The sequence below is a fragment of the Ambystoma mexicanum genome, chromosome 1q (genome assembly GCF_040938575.1).
Source record: "Ambystoma mexicanum isolate Mex_15411 chromosome 1q, UKY_AmexF1_1, whole genome shotgun sequence".
Lineage (NCBI taxonomy): Eukaryota > Metazoa > Chordata > Amphibia > Caudata > Ambystomatidae > Ambystoma > Ambystoma mexicanum.
Genome location: NC_090922.1, coordinates 471,403,052 through 471,422,527, shown reverse-complemented (window position 1 = coordinate 471,422,527; position 19,476 = coordinate 471,403,052). Strand labels below are relative to the sequence as shown.

General features: G+C 46.4%; 1 protein-coding gene across 1 annotated transcript in view; it reads right to left on the bottom strand.

Moving 5' to 3' along the window:
- Window positions 1–19,476, bottom strand: part of SMG9 (SMG9 nonsense mediated mRNA decay factor) — a 940,250-nt gene that overhangs the window by 536,862 nt on the left and 383,912 nt on the right. Inside the window, exons 8-9 of the mRNA XM_069640791.1 lie at window positions 8,000–8,095; window positions 7,795–7,880 (exon numbers count right to left, since the gene is read on the bottom strand). Of these exons, the coding sequence (XP_069496892.1) occupies window positions 7,795–7,880; window positions 8,000–8,095 (182 nt within the window). The remainder of the gene's footprint in view (window positions 1–7,794; window positions 7,881–7,999; window positions 8,096–19,476) is intronic.

Below are 19,476 nucleotides of genomic sequence, written 5' to 3'. Positions count from 1 at the left end.
GTCGCAGAGCACTTCACCAGGAATCGATATGGAGGATTCTGATGATCCTTCACGGGGTCCTTCCTCGATTCTGGTAGGATATGGACGGTACTGCAACCTCAAAATGTAGCCTGGTCTGCTGCTTATTTGACTTCTGTTCTTTAGACATCGCGGGTCCTGGCAGATCAGTATATGCAGAGAGCGGCTCTGTTCGCCCAAACCCAGGTTTATCGGTGGGTACCACCGGTGCTTCTCCCCAGTCGAGTGGTTGTGGGCCGTGAGAGTTAGCGTCCACGTGATCTTCTTGGGTGAGGAGTGGGCCTCAGGCGCTTCTGGGTTGCGTCAGTTGTGTGGTGGCCGGCTTATGTTCCAGCCATTGACAGCCCAGGCTAGGCGCCGCGTTGATACGTGTTATAATAGTCCAGAAGGCTGCCGGATTGAGCCCTGGGTGGCAGCCCAACCTCCCTTTTGGGGTGTACCTCCAGCGTGGCTCACACTACTCACACCTCTTAATTATCTTCTGGTGTTTGATGTCGTAGCTCTGTTCTCCTTCCCCCTGGAAAAGCCCAGGCAAGTGCAACTGGCAGGGCTTGTTATAAATGCTCTTTGCCTTTCTCCACCCGCCAGCTGTGATGAGTGTGGGTGAGTTTACTTAGAAGCAAGCGCAGCGTGTTTCGCCTGGGGTCTCTCGTGTTCCCACGTCAGTCTCTGGTTATTATGCTTTGTTTGAAGGTCCCTACGGGGCAGGTCTCACCAAGGCTCCTCTCCAGGAGCTCATGTGGGTACGGCCAGCACAGACGGCTGCAGGACTCGTGAGATGTTGGCTTTTATTTAATGTTAGGCTTCCTTGGTTCCTTCACCGAGAGTTCTCGTAGGCTCCCGGGATGTACTGTGCGGGTACAGCCAGTACAGGTGGCGCTGCTTGGTTGCAGGTCTTGTTGGGTGCAAGTGCTTTCAATGCCAGGCTTTCTTGGCAATAACAGGAGAGACCGTAGCGCTACGCCTCTGCCGCGTCTCTGGCCTCTGCGTTGCAGTTGTGTTCACTGCACAGGCCCTCCGTCCCTCACCGCTGTCTCCTCCTGCATCTTCGTGCTTTGAGCACCGCAGGCATCAAGGTTTTCAGCGATTGTGCTGTGGATGTTCCCCCAGCTTCAGGGCTTTCACAGCTCCATATTGTACACAGCCAAGACAGGATTAACAAACGGATATTGCAGGGTTGGACGGGAGCTCATGGTCTCGCGGACATCTTCACTGGACTCTCTAAGACCGGCCCCCCCAGTCCGCTATTCGTTCTTCTTTGGCGCTGAGAAAAAGGCACCGAAACCACAAAGAGCCAATGAATCAAGTACAATCCATTGCTGCAGAGTCCCTCTCTGGAGTGCTGCCGCAGGAGCCTGCCAGATGTCCTCCCTTTCGTCACCATGACCAAGGACCAGGAACAAGGCTCTGTTGCACTGCAACCAGAAGGCATCCAGATGGAACAAACTTCAGTTCACAGGAACTGTGGGGTTTGGGGTACATCAACCTTTTGCCATTTGTGCTGCTTCGTACCTTGGGGAGTGCTATATTACCCTCTCCAGAGTCGACCACAACTCACTTGCACTGCCTTTCAGCTTGTGCTTGAGTTGCTGTGATTTTCTATTTGAACTACTGACTATTTAAAGACATTTTCTAAGAAGAGAGCATCAGAACTTTGAACTAGCCCATTGACTTTGGCTGTCCTGGATCCCAACCTATTGTCTTTAGCAGTGCTTGTTCCCTTACAGGTTTTAACTGTTGAACTCTATTATTGCTGGGATAAAAGACTGTCTACATTCCTCTGGGAGAATTTAACTGTTGTTGAAGAATACCAGAATGCTCTGATCTAACTATAACCCCTCCCCCCTTTTATAACTCAATACTGCAAAGGTGATACAAAAGTAAGTGTTTTACTGACCTCAGATGGTGTCACCATTTGTGTTAGAAAATTTATAACATATGAAAGAATTACTCACCTGCTTTATTGTTCACTTTTTAATGGAAACCTAACTTGGGATTAATGTTACTATTAGTTTCTGCTTTTTAAAGAATGCTTTAAATATCTTTGTGTATATATAAATAAACATGTATACTAGAACTTTAAGTGTGTGTTTACTTGGATAACTGTATTTACTGGTTTCATTGTACAGTTCTACAACTCACATTACCCCACTTAAGATAAGCCTGGCTGCTCAGTCACACTACCAACTTGTATAGTACAGGCCTACATTAAAAGGTGGGTTACCTAATACCAAGAGATAAGTTTTGTGTAGTCCAACACCAGTTGGACCGCACAAATTCTTACCCAACAGTCATTGACTGTGTTTGTACTGGTACAAGGAGGCCCAGAGGAGATATAGGAAGTCAGTTGTTCGAGACAAAGGACTTTTACAATCCGCATGGCAGAAACTCAATACAGTGTATAAAAAGGAACAAAGGACTATCAAATGTGTCAAGCCCAGCCGTGTCAAGCTCTGCCGATTCTGGCAGCAGGTGTGGAGGTGAACCAGCGTAAAAAATCGAGGCGCTGCCGCATGATCGGAGGCAAAAGGCCACTGGTGAAGTGATGTGGGAGTCCAGACGAAAGAAGTACGAGGCAGCCGATCGAGCCACAGCAGCGAACCAGCAGAACCGGAGAGAAGGTCTGCGGTTCCAAGAAGTCCTAGTGATGTAACATGATCCCACACAAGGTAATGGAAAGTATGGGAGACCCAGAGGAGACGCAAGGAACGAAGGGAGGCTGGTTCATGAAGCTCTCTCTCACCTTTGTAGCGGGAAGCCCGCTACTTTGTTTAACCAGAGAAGGGTCTGGGACCCGAAAGTAGATACAGAGAACATAAGAGAAAATCTTCCTTGTTGCAGTGGGAAAGAGAACCACTGACCACCAGAGAAGGGCCTGGGACCCCAGCAAGATTTGGGACTTTGTAAACAACAGAGCAGCATAGTGTACTTCAAGTTGAAAGTAGTGAAAAAGGACTGTGCCAAACGATACCAGGGGAAGGGAGTCATTCCCCATAGCCTTGATGCAAACTGTACCAGTGAACTGTAGATCTGCTAACATACTTGCACAGACTAGCACGTAGTACCAGGAGATGTTGGTGGGTTGATGGAGGGAACCGATACAAAACATATTTTAAACACAGCTTGTCCGACCTGTGAGTCATTCCTGGCTTGTGTGACAACACAATGTTTTGTGAGCGTGTGCACTTAACTCCATGTGGCTGCTTTGCAGATAGCTTCTAGTGGGACATTAGCAATGAATGCTAGTGTATCCCCAGTGCCACGTGTGGAGTGCGCTCTAGTTGTAAATGGTAGTGTCTTGTTTGATGTTGTGTAAAAGTGTTGGATGCACTTTACAATCCATTTAGAAATAGCAGCTTTTGAGACAGGGTCTCCCCTCTCTTCTGGCTGCTAACAAACAAAGAATTGTTCTGTTTTCCAGAATGGTTTTGTTTTATTTCAGTAGTACATGACTGCCCTTCGGACATCCAGTGTGTGAAGTGCCCTTTCACCTACATTCTGCAGGTTTTGTAAGAAAGGAGGTTAAAATGGATGCTTTAGATGACATTTTGAAGATAATTTTGGTGAAAACCTTGGATGTGTTCTTAGAACTATAATGCGTGAATTTCACTCACTCTTCCAATAAATGTAATCACTACGAGAAAGGCGACTTTAGGAGCGAGATCTTTTAGGCTTGCTTTATGCATTTGCTCAAAGGGGTGGCCCATGAGCTTGTTCAAGACAACGTTTAAATCCCATCCTGGTGGTACGTTTGCCATTGGTGGATAAAGACATTTGACTCCTTCCATGAAGGATTTGAGACGACTGGTCCTCTCCACCATGAAATTTTGCTTTGAGAAGAGGTATAAGCAGACAGTGCATTGAAAACAAGACCAGAGTCCAAGAAATGTACTAAATATTGTACTAAGTGTGATGGAGAACTTTCAATAGGGTTGATATTTCACTTTGTACACCAACCCACAAAACGTTTCCAATTGTTAAAGTAGCAGTGTCTAGTGCTGGGTGTACTGGCCTCCTATAAAATATGCATGCATCTGCCAGGCAAATTAAGGTGGCCAAATTATGACCTCAGGAGCCAAGCAGCTAAATTGGTTGTCTGGGATTGAGGCTGAAGGGTTAAACCCCCGATTCTGTGTCAGCATATTGTAGGAGCATGGAGGTTTCATTGGAGGGCAGATGGACATTTTGAGGAGGTGTGAAAACAGCAGAGGGCGCCAAAATGGTTTTGTGGGAGGGGGGTGGGGGGGGGGGTTATGTTTAGCCTTGTCGCCAGGTGTAGTCTCCATAGCAGAGCTTGTGCTTGCCGTTCGGAGCTTGGGACCGGCTTGCGGGTTATCTCGAGATTACCGAGCAGATATCTCTTCAGGTTCTGTTAGGGAGATTTATCATTATTGCGCTTCATCCCCTCTCTCAGTGAGACCCCCAGCACTTTTTTGCTGGACTTCTGGACCTTTTTCTTTAATCCTGAATGAATGGAGCCTTTGGAACTCTATTCTTTGTAAATCTACCTGTATTATGGAGTCTGCCTGCTCCATAGCGCTTAAATATCTGCGTTTTACGACTGCAGCACACAGCTCCTTATGGGCAGTGTTGCTGGGGACCCCGCTAGGGTCCTCCTTTAAGATTATTTTCCTATATCCTAAAGTAAACTACAGTTCTAAAGGATAGAGAGATAATTAGTAGCTCTCCAAAAACTGAATAGTCAGAGATTAACACACACCACCTTCAGTGGAGTTCCAAAGGGATATTAGTATCCGCCTTCTCTCGGATCCCGTGACATGACATTTTAGTCACATAGACAATCACCTAGTTATGGCTGGTGGCAGTGGACGTGTTCTACCAACTATTGTGTATTTTTCATACTTCAGGCTATGTCCATAGCCTCGGTAGTGCACAATCGGGGTACCCAAGTACCAACTTGGGACCTCCCTTATTTTTTCACCATTTCTAGCATGATTTTTCTTTGTTAGCCCTTCTTCTATCATTCTGGAAGTAGGTATCCCCGCCTAGGCTCCAGAGTGTCTGGGCAGGCAAAACGCAGGGGAGTAGCCTTCCACACCCCTGTCCTTTGTCTGCCAGAATCTCTGAATGGACAGCCAAATGCCCCTTGCTGTAAAATGCTGAGAGAGATTGCAGAGGAATCTGTGCTGCGACTGTATAAAAAGGTGAGGCTTCTGGACTGTAAAGCAAGTCAACCACTGGAAACAGAAGTAACCGAAGAAGACGACCAGAGACGTCTGCAGACCCTTTGCAAGAGCGTGGCGCGACCACTGCTGTCCTGACCGGGTTTTCTATGCAACAGAGGAGCTCCGAAAAAGGACGACTCCTTCCTTTTGGCTGGTGGGAACAACCACTCCCAAGACGAACTTTGAAACGAGCCATCTCCCGAGGTCCTAGGAGCTTCCAGAGCTGCAGAACTCCAATACCAGGAGACTTGCTACCCATTTTGAGTGGATCGTCGTGGAAAGGCCGAATCTGTCAAAATCCTTGCTGAGCTCGTATGGACACTCCAGAGATCCGACCCAACTTGCCCAGAACCCCTTACTAGAGTGTGGGACTGCAGGAAGTAAAGAAGGTCCTTTGTTGGTGTTGCTGAAAAGGCGCCAAAACTGCAGAGTAAACCTAGAAGTTACTGAAAGTCGTGCTACAGGTCCTCCCTCGAGACTGCTGCTGAAAGACACTGTCTCTGGTCCTGCCTTTCGTCACCAGACCAAGGAATACAGACGTTGGTTCCAAATCTGCCACACCGCGGAGGAGCCAACACAAACACTTTCTTCTAACTCAAGGTACTGTGGGGAAAAAGGTATTGCTTACCTGATTCCAAGAAGTCGCTCCAGAGCGTTGGAGTGCATGTAGAGGTGTCCAGGGCAACCCCTTTTACCTCCGACCCAAAATGCTGCTTGTGTCCCCTTCTCAAGTCTGTTTTTAGGTCTCCTCTGTTAGTTGCTAACTTGCTGCTTCAATAACTTTAGACACTGGTAGAAATCCGCAGGAATTATTCGCTGTTTGCCAAGATTGAAGCATCTCCGAACTGCCTTTAGCTAGGGGTGCGTTTTTGGACTTTAAATATTTGCCAGGCGAAGAAACCGTCTCTAGAACCTTGAGCCATGCTCCTGTTGCACTAACACTTATTTTCCTCCATTTAAGTGACTTTTCTATATGTTTTGCAGAGTAAGTGCATTACCGTATAACCTGTTGAAAACCTCATGAGTGCGCAATTACCGATAATACGATAATCTTGTCTTTTCTCTTTCTAACATTGCTACAAATGTGACCGTGAACAAAAGCACAAGTGAAATTGCCCTTTCAAGTGCACTATCTAGTATTCCTAAGTGTTCTACCATTACCGTAGGAAGTATTTAAAGTGATTCTGGTGTAAATGTAATAAATATATATCTTTTATATTTATATATGTGTTAAGTGCTTCTTTGTGGTGCCTGTCTTACTAAGATTTGGAGTACTTACCTACAGCTCACAAGGTCCTGAGCTAGAACAAGCTGATACTAAGAGTTGGGGGATCTACAAACCCCTGGGATAGCTTACTAAACTCTAACTGCCAGTAGGACTTTAGGAAAACTCCCCTAACAGGTTAGAAAGTGGACCCAGGGCTGTCCTGTTCTGCTCTGACTCTACCGCTCGGACTGGGTAGTACGAGGATGCCTCAGCTTGCAGCATGAAAGCCGCTTATTGTTTCGACTGCCGATGTTTTAGGTTTAAACTTGCTACACAAATTGCATTTTTTCCTCCAGGTGATCTCGAGGGAGGTAATGACTGCATACTTTATGGGTGTCTGTCCTTTTTGTTAGATGTGAGACAGAACTTAAAGGGGGTATTCTCCATGTCTGACGGCAGAGGACAACAAGATAGTAAATATTAATGGTGTAAATTGTAAGGAGGCATTCTCCCAAACTAAAGATGTAAGTGTCTTTCCCCCACTCCCCTACTGTGAAGGCCGAGGCCTGTACCTGTAGTCGCAAGAGTGCCGATCTCTGAAGCCGCTAGACGTCCCATACAACAGTAAATCAGCAGTCATGTTTTGACAGTGTTAGGGAGTTTTAATAAAGTCCACCTATTGTAGGACTGAAGAAGACTCTTAGGTTTGGCCTGAACTGCCCAAAAGGTTTGGTAGCAATGGACGAGCAGCCATGCTTAATCTAGGTGGGAGAAGGGCTGTAGATAAGTACAAAGAACTCTGGGCACACCTATAGTCAAGAATGCAGTTCTACACAATTTTATTAAAAAAATGTGGTTATTTATTAGAAACACTAAGGCAATTAACACAATATTAAAACTGGATGCCCTTATTTTAAACTGGAGTTTGCCCATGAAAAAAACCACCCCATGCTGCATGAGCGGAGTGCATAGAGTGTAGCAGGCTGCTGCATTGACCTTGTAATGAGAATCTCAAAAGCAGATTTTACCTTCAACAAGGTATTTTAGACTGGCGGCAAACCAACACCACCTAGGGACAGGAGCTATCTTTTAGACAAATATTTTAGTTGCCTTTCACCTTCATCACAAGAATTATATGATATAACTTAGGACAAGGGATTCCCTTCTGCTTATGTTTAAGCTCTGAGTAACCCCCAATGTATCATTTCCAGTTAAAGCACCATGTAGCTGGCATGCTTCCCTGCTCCAGAGAGTCCCATACAAGAGTAATTTGTCTTCAGCCCACATCATGTTAAACATGCATTTTCCAATTTTACCAAAGAGTTCAAGACTGCAACTTTTCACATTCTAGAGGAGGAGGGTGACAGCTTGTGCCTTAATTACCTGTACAGGTTGAGATCCGTGAACCAGTCCTGAACCACAATGACCACATGACAGACAGTAAAGAGAAAGGCAGCGATCTGTAAGGACTGCAAATAAAAATGACAAGAGAGCTTCAGTATTCCCACGTTCACATGTGGCAGTGATACATATACAATATATATGAATTAAGTTTAGGTACATATTTTTCACACACAAAAAACACAACCTGCATTTCCACATAGGTATGTGGGAGGTTGTATTCCGGAGGCAGTTTCCGGTCATTATTAATCAGATGATCCAGGATGGCTGGGCTTAGGACTGGCTGCAAGAAAAGAAACAGGTTCCAATAAGACAATGAGCAAAAACACTACCATGAATCAAAATAATCAAAACCTTCAACTAACTAATTATTGGATCTAACCTAGAGTTTTACCAGAAAATAGCACCAAAATATTATACTTCAAGACCAACCATGTTCATTGCAAGGCCATTTCTAGATGAAAAGCATCCACACAAGTCACAAAATTGATGTAATATTGTGCGGTACATAAAAAGTAATAGCAGATAAATTCCATGCCATAACGAGTGAAATACAGAGTGTTAGCATCTGAATTACAGCATGCCTTATTACCATAGGAATTATCCACTAAATACACAACAGCATAGGACTACACATTCACAAGGTGATAAATACACAGTATTAACAGAAATACTGTAGTGTATACAGTACTTCGATTTGATAAAAATATACTGCACTGTAAAGTGGTAAACCCAAAGTATTGCCATATGAATGTAAAATAAACAGTGCTAAACCCACTGCACTGTCAAATTAACACTTCTAAACGGTGTGCCAATTCAACTGCTTTAGCAGAGGAATACTGCAGGTTAGGGCATTTTTGCTAACTGCAATGGTATACAGCTGTACCCTTTTGGATCATCAGTAGGAATCAAGCTACCATCAGTGAGAAGAAATTGACTCTCAGATAGAAAGACATGGAAAGATAAATCTGCTCTGACTCCCTAACCGACCCCCAAAACCTCTCAGGTGAAGGTTCTTAGGGAGATTTTATCAGTTTTATGCTTAATCCCCTATCCAAGTGAGACTGCCAGCACTTTGTTCTGGACTTCTGGACCTTTTTCTTGTTCTCCTGAATGAGGGGAGCCTTTTTTCCCTCATTCATTCTTTTCTGCTCCAACTATGGGAACTCTGTTCTTTATGTTTTACCTTATTTTATGAAGTCTTCCTTTCCTCCATATCTCTTAAAGGCATCTGTGTTTCACGTTTGCAGAACACAGCACCCTAGGTACAGTGCTGCGGAGGGCCCTTTGGGTTCTCCTTTTATATTCTTTCATTTTCCTTAAAAACTACTACTCAAGGAAAGAGGTATACTTTGTATCCTTCCTAAGCGTTTACTTTTGAGAGATCAGCACACCCCACTGTATGTGGAGGGTTGAGGGGATGCCTAGTATCCCCCTTCTCTCTGCTCCTGTAACTTTCTGGTTACAGTGACAACCCTATAGTTATTGCTGGTAGCAGTGGACGAGTTATACCAACTTTTGTGCCATTTTCCAACGCAGGCTGTATTCACAGCTATGACTATGCACAAGAGTCACTTTTGTTCCAACATGGTGGCTCCTTTCTTTCTTCACCATTTCTTGTGCAATACTTTGTCAGCCCTTCTTCTGCCATCCTGGCAAGGGGAGGTCTTGATGTGCGTTTTTTTCTTCAGTGGGAACCCTTTGTGTAGCCTTCGAACGCTCCAGTGTGTCTGCAAGGTCAGAAAATGGGATGAGCCCGAAATGCCCCTATCCTTCATCTGCTGATGTACCTGAATGGAACCAGTTCCCACTGGGGGTGGGCTGTCCTGATTTGACAGCCACCCACCCCTTTCTGTTAACTGCAGGGAGTGTATGCAGAGGAATGAATGGGAAATCCTGATAAAAGATGAGGTTCCTGAGGCAGAAGGCAAGTTGACCACTGGAACAGGTGATCCGAAGCAGAAGATGACCAGAGCCCGCAAACCCTTTCAGTAACCACAAAGAGACCACTGCTGTTCTGACCCGGTTTTCTAATCGACAGAAGAGCTCTGAAGAGGACGACTCCTTCCCATTGGCTGGTGGGACCAACTAGACATAAGATGACCTGCAGAACGAGCCATCCCCGACATGCTGTGACCTTCCAGGGCTGCAAACCGCTCATACAGGGGACCTCTGACCCAATTGCAGTGCAACGTTTTTCACTGAACAAATCCTCCCAGAACTTTGGTGAGCTCCAGTTGGACCTCCAGAGGCAAGATCCCTCTCCTCAAAGTCCCCTCACCAAAGTGCAGGACTGCAGAATCGAGGTGGCTCGACCAGCCGGTAACCCTGTACACTAATGGAGCTGGTAAAAAGGTGCCAAAAGCGCAGACCGTCGTGGTAGTATGAAGAATTCCTTGCTGAGGATCCTTTCTCGTGACTGCTGCTGCGACATCCCTTACAGAGTCTCTGCTTTCATCACCACAACCAAGGAACAGGAGACCGGGTCCACCGCTGCTGCACAGGAAAGACTCCAGCTGCATCTTCTTCCATACACCTAAGGTACTGTGGGGCTCAGGGAAGTACCTACCTCAAGCCAATCTGTCACTCCTGAGTTACTGGAGTGCTGTATCCAGAGGTAGAGTGGTTCACCCATACCCGTGCTCATACCTAACAGCTTGTGCACCTATAGCGAGTACTTTCCAAGGTCCCTACTAACTTTTTTTTATTCCACTAAAGCATCCTACTTGAAAGTAATTAAAGTATCCACTTTGCTTTTTCTACTGCTGCATATGACTGCACCCCTACCTCAACTGACTTTGAAGAACTCAACTAATTCAGGAATGGACTGCTAATGTATTAGAGTCATTGAAAAGTATTACAAAGTAGTATATTGCTGTGGCTAGTGCTGAATAACCCTTTTTCCTTGCAACAGAACATTATCTGAGTGACTTTAGTCCAAATAACATTTACGTAACACTGCCTTGTGTTTATAAAATAACTCTATATTTTACTATAACTACAAGTGTGTGAGAGTTTATTTGGGCCCATGTATTTACTGAGTTCATTGTACTTGCCTACAGCTCACATCCTCCTCATAAAATAAGCCTGGCTGCTCTGCCATTCTACCAAACCTTTGGGTAGTACAGACTTCTACTATGAGTTGGGGCCTATATACCAAGGGATAGTTTTATAGTCTCTCACCTGCTGGTAGACTTTAGGAAAATTCCCCTAACAAAGGTCATTGAGAGGAAAAAGTTAATCATATGGTCTACTGTACTCCTAAGTCCATTGTCCACTTTTACCTATACTTATGGGATGTGGTGCAAAAGAAGGAGAAAGTTCCCAAAACAATGCAAATGTGCATGCACATCCCTTGCATGAGACCTCCCTTGTGTATGCTCCCTGCTCCAACTTCCAGTCTTTGTACACTGATAAAGAGATAGACATTTGTGGTGGGGGCGTATCGCGGGGCATAAGAAGGAAAGGTGATTATGGTCAGTCTAGGAGTACAAAACTCACTAGAGTGTGTAATTAGCATTACACACTGTACTTTTATGTCCCATTTCCCTTATTTCTATACTTATGACACAGCACCGCACACAATTGGAAGATGTAAATATACAGACAGCCCTGTAATAAATGTTTCAAAAAGAGCCAACCAAATAGGTGCTGAAGAACTGTGTGGCCAAACTGAGCACCCACTAGAGAACTTGGATCCATGGAGTAGTGTTTACAAATTGCGTGTGTGTTAGCCAGTGTACCTGTTTTACAAACTTGCTGTTAAGAGGGTTTTCCTCAGTCCTGTGTTCAGAGTGTGAGAAAGACCAACCTACAACTAGGCAATAGGATTTCCATCGAGATCACCTGACTAACCTACTGCAAAATGTGGTGGAGCAACTGTTAGAAATGATTTTCTTTTTGCAACTTTCCCTCCATAGTTTCCTATCGGACCCCATGCTTTTTGCTGTTTCTGATCCTGTCCTGACTTTTTAAAGGGAAGTAAAACCTTCAGCTTCACCTATCTTGCCTTTCACTTACTTGTTATGAGGAAAGTGATCAGTCCTTCAGGCTATCAGTACTGGGAAACCATGTTTCCCTTTTGAATTCTTGTACCTTTATCTTGCACACAGCACCGTACAATGCAGTGCAATGGGGATACTTTCGTATTACCCCATCTTTTTACACAGAGGATTATGGTTACTTATATATGTGTCTACAGAAAAGCTGGGGCAGCAGTTAAATTTTTAAAATGTTTGCATTTTATGTAGTGTGCACATTCGAGTTTAGTGTGTATGGCTTTTAAATGTAGCAAATGCCCTTAATGGACACGCAACAACGTTTTTTGCTTATTCTTTGGTCATATTGTAGTTCGGCCTTCTTCCTGCCCTCCCAGGTCAGGTAGATCATGCTGCTGCTTTCACAGGCTAGTGAGCCCTTTTGCATGTGTGGCCGAGGAAGGGGGCTGGGACTGTCTAGCCCCACTGCAAATCTTTGGTGCCATAAAGTCTGCTTCTTGGGCGGATGTGATATCAGTAGTTGTCCCTGAATGGACAACGAGTGGCTGTTTGAATGGTGCAGATCTTTACCATTGGTGGGCTTGGGCTTCCATCCAGCTTGGATTTTGGATAGAAGAAGGGCTTCTACAGCTACTCTACAGATCTATGTTGAAGCCAAGAATCCCCAGAAGACGAACAGCACACTGAAGATCCAAAGAGGACTCCTGAAGTAGCCCAGCATCCCTTCCAGTGTCCAGCCCAGTGAAGCCCTGCTCCTCTGTCTGATCTCGAAGAGCCTGAGCGGTGTTTCAGCCCTTGGACTAGTGGGACCAAATAGTCTCGATGCTTTCTCGAGAGTCCAGCCCTTCAGACCCTTCGGAAGTGTCCCTGTACGGCCCGGTGGACTGATCAGCTCTCTTGTGGGCTACCTCGCTAAAAGAGTTGGCGTTCTGCGTTAGAGTCTGGAACTTCGGTAGTCGCCAGCATGTGCCACAAGTCACCATCCCCTGAAATTCCACCTTCCCACTTTCTAGGGAACTTGTCCTGGAGCAGCTGCTGGGATCGAGACTGGAAGGAAGCCTGTCGTGGCCTGCAAACGGGTATGACTGCATCATTGGATTCTGCATTTCTTCACCGGCATAGGTTGCACATTTCATTTCAATCCAACTGGAAGAATCCTCGAACCCGCAGCTCCTGGGCACCGCTGACCGGATCAATGGGCGGAAGATCGAGGCCCCCTGCGACACCCAGACAATCCACAAAGACATTTGGGAAAATCAGATGCAGGAGGGGGAAGTAAGCATCAGTGTGTCCGTCAGTCTCCCCCTTGCTCCCAAACACATAGGGTAACATTGGAACAAGTTCCTTTTGTTACAGAGATTATCATTGTTATGCTTCATCACCTCTCCTAGTGAGTCTCCCAGCACTTTTTACTGGACTTCTGGCCCTTTTTTCACTATCCTGAATGAGTGTAGTCTTTTTCCACTCATTCATTCTCATGGGCTCTGTCTTTTGGAACTCCTTTATCGGTGCATTACCTTCACTATGGAGTCTACTTTCCTCCATACCAAGGCATCTGTGTTTAACTTTTGCAGCACACAGCTCCTTATGGGCAGTGTTGCTGGGAAACCTTTGTGTTCTTCTTTGAGATTCTTTCTTTATCCTTACTTACTAATGTTCTTAAGCATAGAGGGATACTTCCTATCCGTCCTAAAACTTTGTATTCGGAGAGATTGGCACACACCACCTTATGTGCCAAGGGTATACCTAGTATCCACCTTCCCTCTGCTCCTGTGGACTTTTTAGTCACATAGAAAACCTTCCAGTTATGGCTGGTGGCATTGGACGTGTTCTACCAACTATTGTGCTATGCATTACCCAGACCGTATTCACAGTCCCCGTTGTGCACAATAGGGTCACCTAAGTACCAACTTGGTGGGTCCTCCCTTTTTTCACCATTTCTAGCGTCGTCGTTCTTTGTTAGCCCTTCTTCTACCATTCTGGGAGGGGGAGGTCTGTGTGCGTGTGTTGCCTTTGGCAGGACCCCTTTGGTGTCCCCGCCTAGGCTCCAGTGTGTCTGGGCAGGCAGGAAGTGGGGCAGGAGTTTTTCACTCCCCGCTTTTTGTCTGCCTGGGTGGCTGAATGGAACCAGCTCCCACTGGGGGTCTGGCTGTCCTGATTGGACAGCCACCCGCCCCTTTCTGCAAACTGCTGAGAGAGATTGGAGAGGAGTGTGTGCTGAAAGTGAATAAAAGGTGAGGTTCATGAAGTGAAAGGCAAGTCGAGCAGTGGAAACTGAAGTAACCAAAGAAGAAGAAGAAGAAGAAGAAGAAGAAGACCAGAGACGCCTGCAGACCCTTTGCAACACTGTGAAGCGACCACTGCTGTCCTGACCCTGTTTTCCATGAAACAGGGGAGCTATGGAGAGGACTCATCCTTCCCTTTGGCTGGTGGGACCAACCAGCCCTGAAACAAACTACAATCTGATCCATCTCCCAAGGTGCTGTGCCTTTCCAGAGCTGCAGACCATGAATAACAGCAGCCCTCCGACCCATTTGAATTGCATCGTATTAAAAAGGCTGAATCAGTCCAAGTCTTTGCTGAGATCCAGGTGAATCTCCAAAGACACAATCCGACTCATGCAAGTGCAGGACTCCAGGAATCAAAGACTATTGACCGGGTGAATCACGTCCATTGTTGGTGCTGCAGAAAAGGTGCTAAAACCGCAGACTGGCCAGAGAAGTTGAAGACATCTGTGCCAGAGGTCCTCTCTCAAGACTACTGCCGAGACATCTCGTTCAGTGTCCACCTTTCGTCACCAGACCAAGGAATCGGAGAACGGGTCCATCGCTGTGTCCAGAGAAGAATCCAGCCACAGACATTTCTTATAACCTAAGGTAGGGGTGAAAAGGTAGTGCTCACCTTAGTCCAAGAAGTCGCTCCAGAGTATTGGGAGTGCATGTAGAGGTGTCCAGGGTGTCCACTCTTGCCTCTGACCCAAGCTGCCAGCTTGTGTTCCTTTTGCGAGTCCTTTAACAGGGTCTCCAACGTTGAGTTATTCTTCTAGTATCCTTACCTAGAGACTGAAAGAATCCACAGGAACGTTTGCTGTTCTGATGCGCCGTGAGACTGTGAGCCCTGTCCAAACTGACTTTCACATATAGTTAGGGATCAGACTTTTAAAGTGTTAACGTGCACTAAAACTGCCTCTAGATTCTAGAACCTTAAGCTCTGCTACTGCTGAACTAAACTGTTTTCCTTCCCAAAAGACTATCTTATGTGATTTGGCTAATTAAATACAATTACCATAAATCTTTGTGTGTTGAGTGCGCATTATTACAGATAATACGATAGGACTGTCATTAGTGTCAAACTCCAAAAATTGTAACTGCGAGAAACTACAAACTAAGCAGTGGCCTTTGAAAAGTATCTACAAGTAATCCTATTTGTGTTGGTTAAATAATAGGAGTATTTTATGGCAATCCTTGTGCAAATACCATTCCACCCTCCCCATCCAGTGCTGCAGGAGCAGCACTACAACAAAGGAAACCATGAGACAGCGAACAGAAAGGACAACGCCAGATTGCTAGGTAAGCCCTTGTTGGGAAGGGGGCAGCCCCGTCCCATTACCCTAATCACTTTTGAGTGAGGCGAGATGCATTCGAAGCACTATGATGGGCCAGGGGGCAGGTGGCACAGTGAAAAGACCTCCTCCCAATATATAGAGGACCCGGCATTCAATATAATCAATTTACACAGTATAGCACCGGCCGCAAGCAACATGGCTATTTCACGTAGATGTTAGTAATCATAGTTAAAAGACAAGGCATGTGCAGCGAATGTGACATTGCATGCACTAGGCCCAAATTGCGAGACGAGGGAAATCTCTAGTCATGCCCGAGCTCCCATGAGGACAGCCAACACCCCCAACCGCCACAACACCTATTCATTGTTCTAACAGTGTTGCAAAGATGTGTTTTTTTACCCAAGAGGAAGGTGCCCTACAAGGCCGTGATCACAGACTGGCACCTGGTGTGCATGATCTCACACTGGCCAAAGCATGACCCGGTTCATCCCCAGGCGACCACGAGTTATAGCCCATATAACTGACTAAACCTTAAGATCCCTGAATTCCATGGCACCAGGTGCCCTTTGACCACCAAGCCCAAAGTAACAAGTCCTTAACTGTTCAAAGAGGACGGACAGGACACATCGTTGAACGACAATTGTATGATTTGTATTGCGAGGTGCTGGGAGGGATAAATTACAGTTCAAAACAAGGGTGGAGACCTTGGAGCCGGATGGCACAGAAGGGGGTGAGTAAAATGTGTGTGTGAAGGTTAGAGTGCCCCAGAACCTCCTTTGTGTCCGTTTTAAGACCTGCCAGGTGCATGATATAGTGAAGAAAGCGGCATTGTGTCAGGAGGATAGTTTATTTGTTTTCTTGACCTTCAAAGTGAGAAGACGACGATCCCTGCAGCACCCACGAGACAGAAGACGGACGGACTGGGCTGGTGACAATGGTCTGGCATATTTTATGGAACAGGTGGATCCTGTATAGGTGCCCACCAACCAGCCGTGCAGGATTTTACTATATGTATTACGTCACTTGTGATGATTTCAGGCTTTTATAAGATTCTGCTTGTACCCTTCTTTGGCATAAAGTTATCAGCAGCAGAGTTCTTTGCTGTATCTCTCATCTGCGTGTGAGATCAAAACTTGTTATCCTTACAAGATCGACTTGGGCCTTTCTTGCCTAGCGGGTTTTATTTTCTCTGGTGACCCCAACGTGATGCCAGCACCCCCCGTATTTTCGGAGGTTTCCAGGCCGCTTCTCCAGATGGTGCTGCGGCCACCTACAGCGACAGGTCCCGAAAAAACTTGTGTTCTGAGTGGTTTAGCAGGAGCCATTTTAAGAGCAGTCCTCTCTGCTCTTTGAAGCGGGGCGCGGCACCGAGCAGAGTACAGGCCGGTGTTGGAACCCCGTGACGGACGAGTTTGGGTGAGCACTCACATGTGAGCAGACTCATGTAAGCGATAACAAGTAGGGAACAGATGCATGGGGAAGTGTCAGGTGTGAACCGGTGGCAAGCGATGTTGATGTGACGTGGGTGTGGTTTATGTTACTTTTATTGATGTTGTTGTTATAAAGGAGATTATCTAGGTAAGGCAAAGGGTAAGGCAGGAAGCCCTGCCTCGAATGAGGTGGGAAGGTGGTACCACAGTAAAATATATTATTTAAAGAAGGAATACGGAAATAAAAGTAGTGGTCTCATATAAGGGGTAGGCTTGGAACAAGTAGTGGTTATTTTAGTTCATTCTTTTAGTTTACTGTGTTCATGTTCTTTTGGAAGAAGAACAGGCCCTAGGAGGGGCAGTAATTGTGTGTGTCGTGGTGCGGTATTGGGTGATTCTGTGGAGTGGTTTGTGCACGCAAGGAAGGGGGACATAAAAGGGTGGGGGTTGTTACAAGCAGTGGCAGGGTGCACAGCGTGCTAGCAGGGCTTTGCGGGGTCAGTAAGAGATTGACGGCACCAGCATGAAGTGAGGAACATCAACAGAGTGCATGTCTAAGGTCCTGCCACTCTATCATGACAGGGTGGAGAAATATAAGCAGTGGACTACAGAGACGAGGGTATGAGGGCGTGCCCTGCCCGTGGCCAGAGCAGGGCTCCCATAGTAAGAGCGTTTTGGACCATATGCCCACATTTTTAGCAGCTAAGTATAAGGGGAAGAAGCTACAGAAGAGAAAAGAAGTCTTAAACCTTTGTGTATGTTTGAAGGCACAGAGGACCAAGGGGATGGAGTGGGGGCACAGACACAAAGATGGGAAGTGCCGGAGGGAAGAATGAGAGGGTGGGACGCCAGCGGAGTGAGGGGATTATATCCTTTGGTAGTGTGTCCAGCAGATGGGTATACAAATCCAGCTTATGTACCGGACCTCGTAAGCAGCCGTAACACCACAGACTCATGCTCCACCCACTTGTATACTCGCCCACCTGAAGTATCGGCATCAGCAGGTTTCAGGTCAAGGGAGTTCAAGGACAGACAGGATTGCTAATAGAACTGAAAGGATACAGACATCCCCAAGAGTAGTGAGGGATGTAGGGGTATCGGGAGAAGGTACGCGAGAATGGAAATCATGGGAAGTGCTGCTTAGGATGACTACTGAAGGAATAAGATGTGTAGGTGTTGAAAAGGAAGGAAACCCAGGTGGGTGGATAGTCTTGGGAGAGTAGAATACGGAGTTGGGAGAATGTTGAGGAAGAAGATAATGATCCGGCTGACGAGGGTCAGAGAGAAGGAGAAGAACAAGGTGAGGGGGTCCTTGAGAGCAGCAACCCCTCCAAGTAGGAAGTTTGTGGCCAGGGGGCAGGTTGAGGAACAGTGCAGGCCGAATGGCAGTGGTAAAGAGAAGAGGAGTCATGAAGAAAGGTGTGGGAAGTAAGGGGAAGATGCCATTGGTACCCCTGACAATAGGGGACCTCAAGAGTTTGATGTTTGCTATAATTGGGGACCAGGTTGGGGATATGAGGCACATGATGGAGCATTGTTTAATGGAGTAAGAGCACAGGTATGGGACGCACTATGCAGGACCTTCCCGGATACCCCTGATTTAGTCTCTAATGCAGTATACTGTGGGTGATGAGGAGAACCCAGCCAGATTTATTCTTAAAATGCAATAGATGTGGAGAGCTGAAACGGTAGGTCCGTGGGATCAATAGATACAATTTTATTTTATTGTAAAGAGGGGCTTGCCAAAGGGAGTGCAGAATGGTATTCAAGCGAAAGGATGGCCATAAATACACAGTATAAAAGTGCACCATTGTAAAAGGATTAAGGAGCGGGAATTTGAAACAGCCAAATGTGTCAGGGGGAGAAAGCAAAATTGGTGGAGAAAAGAATTGGCAAAGGTTGCTGTCCAGGTGCCTGTATTGACGCCAGTACAGGTGGAAGAGATAGAGTACCCCACTATTTGTGAGCACCACTATTGCAGCGCTCTGGGCTGAAGGAGTACAAGTACAATGGGGCAGGGGCGGGGGGCAACAGTATCCCGGCCCACAGTAGCAACAAGGAGGACTGCAGAGAGGAAGAGGGGGGTTTCCGTGGAGCAAGCAAAGGGGGGGATATGGGCAATCACAATGTTGCAACTGGTTGAGGTGGGGGCATTTTGCAAGGCAATGCAGGAGCAGGTCTGCAATGGGGTATAAATACGGGTCACCCCAGCAGAGCCAAGGGCCCCAAGGACTAGGGTTTCCACAACAGGGCCATGGGTCCCAGAACCAGGGGTATCCACAGGGGCAACACCAAACATAACCAGCAGCCTCAAGCATCTGACATGCAAGTGCGACATCCGCCACACCAGGAACAGGGTGGCACTGCACCGGTAAGTAGGATACCAAGTGGAACTACTGCTCCCTTTGGAGGAGGAGCAGTGATGGGGGTAACACCTTCTCGTTCCCTGGAACGAACATATATCCTGATTAGGACAGCCCACAGAAAGCACTTGCGTGTCCGGTCTTATCAACGACCATCCACCCTGAAGAGGAACCTTTGGTGGGGGCGGAGATAGGAAACGAGCAGTTCATATTCATGGTGGACTCTGGTGCAACTAAATCATGCATCATGGAAGGAAATGTTCCATTATCGGGAAAATATCGTGCAGGGATTCTCTGGGGCTATTTGC